We start from the raw sequence: 4,918 nt of genomic DNA on the forward strand, positions 1-4,918 counted from the left end.
ATTGACGTCGGCATCAATTTTTAATTTTTTAAAGAAAAAATCCTATGAGCCAAATTCACTCGAAGTACATATGTTTAACTTAAAAGTAATGCCATTATCTTCAATAGGAGCTGAATAGACCTGTCTGGGAACCATCTAGGGCTCTAACAAGAACCACCAATGCTATTTGTGATGACTATATCATGAACCTTTGCAATGTGATGGCGACATAGCTTGTCCAAGACCTATTTGAAAAAATCTCTTTAGTTGTAGTTTAGCATTCACACCCTGAACTCCACAGAGAAGATGGCTCAGGATTTCTGCTAGCATGATGGGCTTAGCAATTTTTAACATTGCCAAGAGTAGTTCCAACTGGGGTTTAGCTAGCATCAGTATATCAAAGCTGGTTTTCCTTTTGCCAAGGCTTTTAGATATGACCAGAAATTGAGGGTCCACAAAACAGAAAGGAAGGGGGGAGGGGAGGAGCACACAATGCTCACAGTATATTTTTATACATATTTACAGAAGGAAGAGCTGTGCTATCCAAACTTGAGCTTTCCCCATGGATGAGTCAAACATAACGTTTCATCCCAGCGAAGGCACAGAGAACATCTCAATGCACAGAAACATTTCTACACAGGAAAGGGTCTGGGAGATATTGACCCCACTTTGGGTAATTATGATCATCTCCTTCCTGGGTTTTTGTGAAAATGGAATTGTCCTCTGGTGCCTCTGCTTCCAGATCAAAAGAAACCCATTCACTGCGTACATCACACACCTGTCCATTGCTGATATCTCCTTACTGCTTTGTACATTTATCCTGTCAATTGAGTACATTGCTGGTTTTGGATTTGCATATGGGTTTCACTATTATATAACCACCACACTATCTATTGTCTTCCTTCTTGGCTATAATACTGGTCTCTATCTCCTGACAGCCATCAGTATTGAGAGGTGTCTGTCTATTGTTTACCCCATCTGGTACCGATGCCACCGGTCACAGCACCAATCAGCAATTGTGTGTGCAATTCTGTGGACTCTGTCTTTTCTGATGACAGTAGCCGAATACCTAACTTGCAAAGATGATTCAACAAAGGAACAATTTGATGATGGCAACCATTGCCAAGCACTGCTCATCTTCACATGGATCCTGACTTTCATGATCTTCATTCCTCTAATGATTCTGTCCAGCCTAATCTTGGTTATCAGGATTCATCGCAACTCCCTGAGACCTCATTCGTCAAAGCTCTACATCATCATTGTGGCCACAGTCATTGTCTTCCTCATCTTTGCCATGCCTATGAGGCTGTTGTATCTTCTGAATTACCACCACTGGTCGTCTTTGCTCAGCCAGCAGAACCATGTCACCGTTGTTCTCTCCACCGTTAACAGCAGCATCAACCCCCTTGTTTACTTCTTTGTAGGGAGCAGCAAGAAGAAGAGGTTCAAGGAGAGCCTCAAAGTGGTTCTTAGTAGAGCACTCACTGATGGGTTGCGGCCAAGAAGCCAGGAAGTTGGCATGAGTTTGGATATAGCTGAAACAATTTTCTAAAGCTTAGGAGGGGAACTCTAGGGGCAAATAATTGTACTTGGAAGGTTTAATAAACCACTGCAAAACTAAAAGTAATTTTCTTCCATAGAATTTAAAAAGCAGTGGTGAGATGGTATTGTTATCTTTGGTGGTTGAGCAATGGAAAAATATAGACTAGAATAAAGATAACTTTTATTTGTATTTTCTTAATTATTCAAACACATGCTACATCCTGATGTGACTATGTCAGTCAGAGATACCACAGTGGAAAACAGACAGGCCAACAGAGAATATAAAAAAAGGACACAGAAATATGTTATAAATAGTGTGACATTTATACAAGCACCAAGCACCCATAAATGCTATTGAAGTCATCAGGGCCTATGAGCATTTTTAAAAGTCAAACCCACTAAACAAGGATTCACGTTACATGCTGGGATTTAGTTTCAACTATTTCCAGCTTGTTTAAGTGTACAAAAGAGCTGCTGCCTGGGGGAAACAGAGGAAGAAATCCACATATGACAGTAAATCCCCACATATAGTCAAGCACTTATGGTGTAGCTTTGGTCTGGCAAGACATTTAAGTATACATTAAATGGTCTAATTGATCTGTTGTTAACGGGCTACTTTGGAGTCTGTTTTCAAAGTGTATGTTACATAAGCTCTAGTGACATCAGCATTTCTCTGGGTCCTTGGATAATTCAGTACCTGACACACAGGAGTATCTGGCAATATAGGGATGTTGTCAACTCACAGAGGGCTTTTGCTCTCATTATGAAGGGTGGGGCTGGCTTATCCCCAAAATATCAGCGTTCCTGTATGTTTAGTTATTCAAGGAATCTATGAGAAAGTCAGTCCCAACATTTGCTGTCCAAGCCACTAACTTAGTATTTATCTGTTCTCTGGAGAATATATATTCCCGTGTGGTCTCTGTTTTATAACAACCAGTTTTGGGTAAGCATAAGAAGGAAAGGTGCCTCACACCATGAATGACTGGGATTACACTCCAGCCACATCGTTCCAACTGTCTGCCTCCCTCTGTGCATGCTAGGGTACCAGGGCTGGTATTTTGCAGAGTTTAATTCCCAGGGCCACGTGTCCAACTACAGCCAAGCTGCAGAGTGCAAAGACAACAGCAAGGAGGGGATGGGGCCAGGTCAGTTTTATCACACAGAACATGGGAGGTCTGGGCAGGCAGAGCACTGTGGCACTTTTGAAGAGACATGCATTTGCTTCTGGCCCCCGTGGAGCTCCAACCTCTCGCCACAGGCAAAAGCAGCATCTTCAGCTTCCCGCCAAGTTTCCATTGGCACACTTAATAGCTAACTGGGGAAAGAAAAATACAACCTACCCCTCCTTTGTTGAAAGACTGCCAGTCCTGGAATAAGGAAGATGGTAGGTTAAGACCAAGGATTGGATGGGAATTCATGTAGAGAAGAGATCTCAGAAGGATAAATACTCTTTCTACGCATATGCCCCTTTCTCCCTACGTTAATGTGTTGCAATGTTTCATTGCAGAAAAGACTCAGGAAAAGGAAGAGGCTAGCGTTATGTCTTCCCAAGTCACTCAATCCATCAAAACCTTTATGACAGCCCCTCTACTTGTTCCATTTGTTGTGTTTGAAACTCTTCTCTCAGGCTTTTCACCTCTACTGACACAGGTGGTAGATGAGTGTAGCCTGCTTCTCTCTTAGGGCAGAGATCTACTGTACTGCTGGAATGACACATCAGCTGAGCAGCTCCTCAGTGCCGATGGTGAGTGCAGGATAGGGCAAGCAAGTCTGTGGACATCCTGTGAGGGTCAGGGGGAAACAATGAGTGTGACGTCCACATGCACACGGCATGTGTGTCCATGGAGCTGCTAGGGCTTGGGAGACTGTTAGGAAATTTGTCTCTCTGATAAAAGCCATAGACTAGAATATTAGGGTAGATCTAGCCCCCCCCCAACCCCAGACTCTTCTCTAAAGCCATCCTTGCCTCAAGACCATTTACATGGATAAACAGAGAGAGGGGCAACATTGCAGGAAGCATGTTCAAAACATGCTTCCACTGTAACCACATATGTAACCCAGTTCTCACAGAATGATTCAGGTGAGATAAGGCACATTATTTACAGTGCTTAAACATACCCAGATTATTATGACAGGCTTGGGTTAAGGATCACTATGCATAAAGCCAGGGCAGCACAGCTGAAGAGGCAATAACATGCAGCAAGGCAATCTGGATGCTCTTGAGCTGAATAGGTGCTCTAGGACTTATAGCTTCTTACCCCTTTCCACCTGGGTCTGACCATGCCCTCAAATGTTTCAGAATTTGGACAACTGTCCATGGATCAGTTCACAGAGCACACAAAATGAATACTCTGCATGATACGAACATCCAGAAGGATGAATAAGAATGAACAACCAATAGTTGAAAAATGATTAATTTTTCCCAGTCCACAGATAAAAATAACCTAGGGATGTTCTTTCTTTTTTTATCACAGCACCTGATGAATTTTCTATATGCAGACAGGCTGCAGTGCAAGGGGAACTGATAAGCACATTATTCCATGATTTTGAAAAAAAAAACCAACACAAAAAAACAAGACAGGGAAAATGTGACAATTTGTTGCACAACAAGGATGTGATTCTCCACCAGCTTGCATTTTAAAAAATGATTTGCACCTTTGTGAGAGGCTGAAATAAAGCTGCACAGATCAGATGGTATTAAGCACTGGTGCAGAACAAGAAAGATTGTCTTGTGGGTAAAGTACTAGCCCTGGAATTTAGAAATGCAAGTTCTATTTTAATGCAGTACTGGCATCTAATTTTTCTGTTCCTCTCTTTCCTGCTTATAAAATGAGGGTTATATTATTTTGCTTCTAGTGTTATGCCTTCACATTCACACTACAGACACTTCAGAACAGCAGCTATCTCTTGGTTCTCTTTTGTAATGTTCAGGGCAATAGGCACTTCATTTTGTTGTGCAGTCAAGACCAGGGATTGTTCAGGGAAGTAATGCCCAGTATACTGCTTACTTTACTTAAACTCTCTTTATCAGACTTCTGTTCTACTTGATATTAATGAATGTTGCGGGATATAAAAGTGTGGTTAGAAATACAGAGAGAGAAGTAATTTTCCTTGGCACAGAACAGAGTTTTTGCTGTTGTAGCTATCCCCTGGGCAGAGAAGATGATATGTGGCAGGATGCTGTGTGGGTTCAGGCCCAAAATAATTTGATGAGTTTATACAGCAGTTTTCCTCTATAACTCACAGAGTTTGTGAATGATCCTTGTGAAAACAAGGGCAGAGAGGTAAGGAGGAAGACATTGCCCAATGTACTTTTAACCTCGAGCATACCCTGGGAAATCCTCTAAGGGAAGCTGAAATGCATTCTAGTTGTTCTGGTTGCTGCTGTAGAACAAAA

General features: G+C 42.0%; 1 protein-coding gene across 1 annotated transcript; it reads left to right on the plus strand.

The window, feature by feature from the left end:
• The first annotated feature begins 541 nt into the window (after positions 1–541).
• Positions 542–1,531, plus strand: MAS1 (MAS1 proto-oncogene, G protein-coupled receptor). The gene has a single exon (XM_009080929.1). It carries the CDS (start codon positions 542–544, stop codon positions 1,529–1,531), a length of 990 nt encoding a protein of 329 aa, XP_009079177.1.
• Positions 1,532–4,918: the final 3,387 nt, after the last annotated feature.

The sequence above is a fragment of the Acanthisitta chloris genome, unplaced genomic scaffold (assembly GCF_000695815.1).
Source record: "Acanthisitta chloris isolate BGI_N310 unplaced genomic scaffold, ASM69581v1 scaffold19538, whole genome shotgun sequence".
NCBI classification, from domain to species: Eukaryota; Metazoa; Chordata; class Aves; order Passeriformes; family Acanthisittidae; genus Acanthisitta; species Acanthisitta chloris.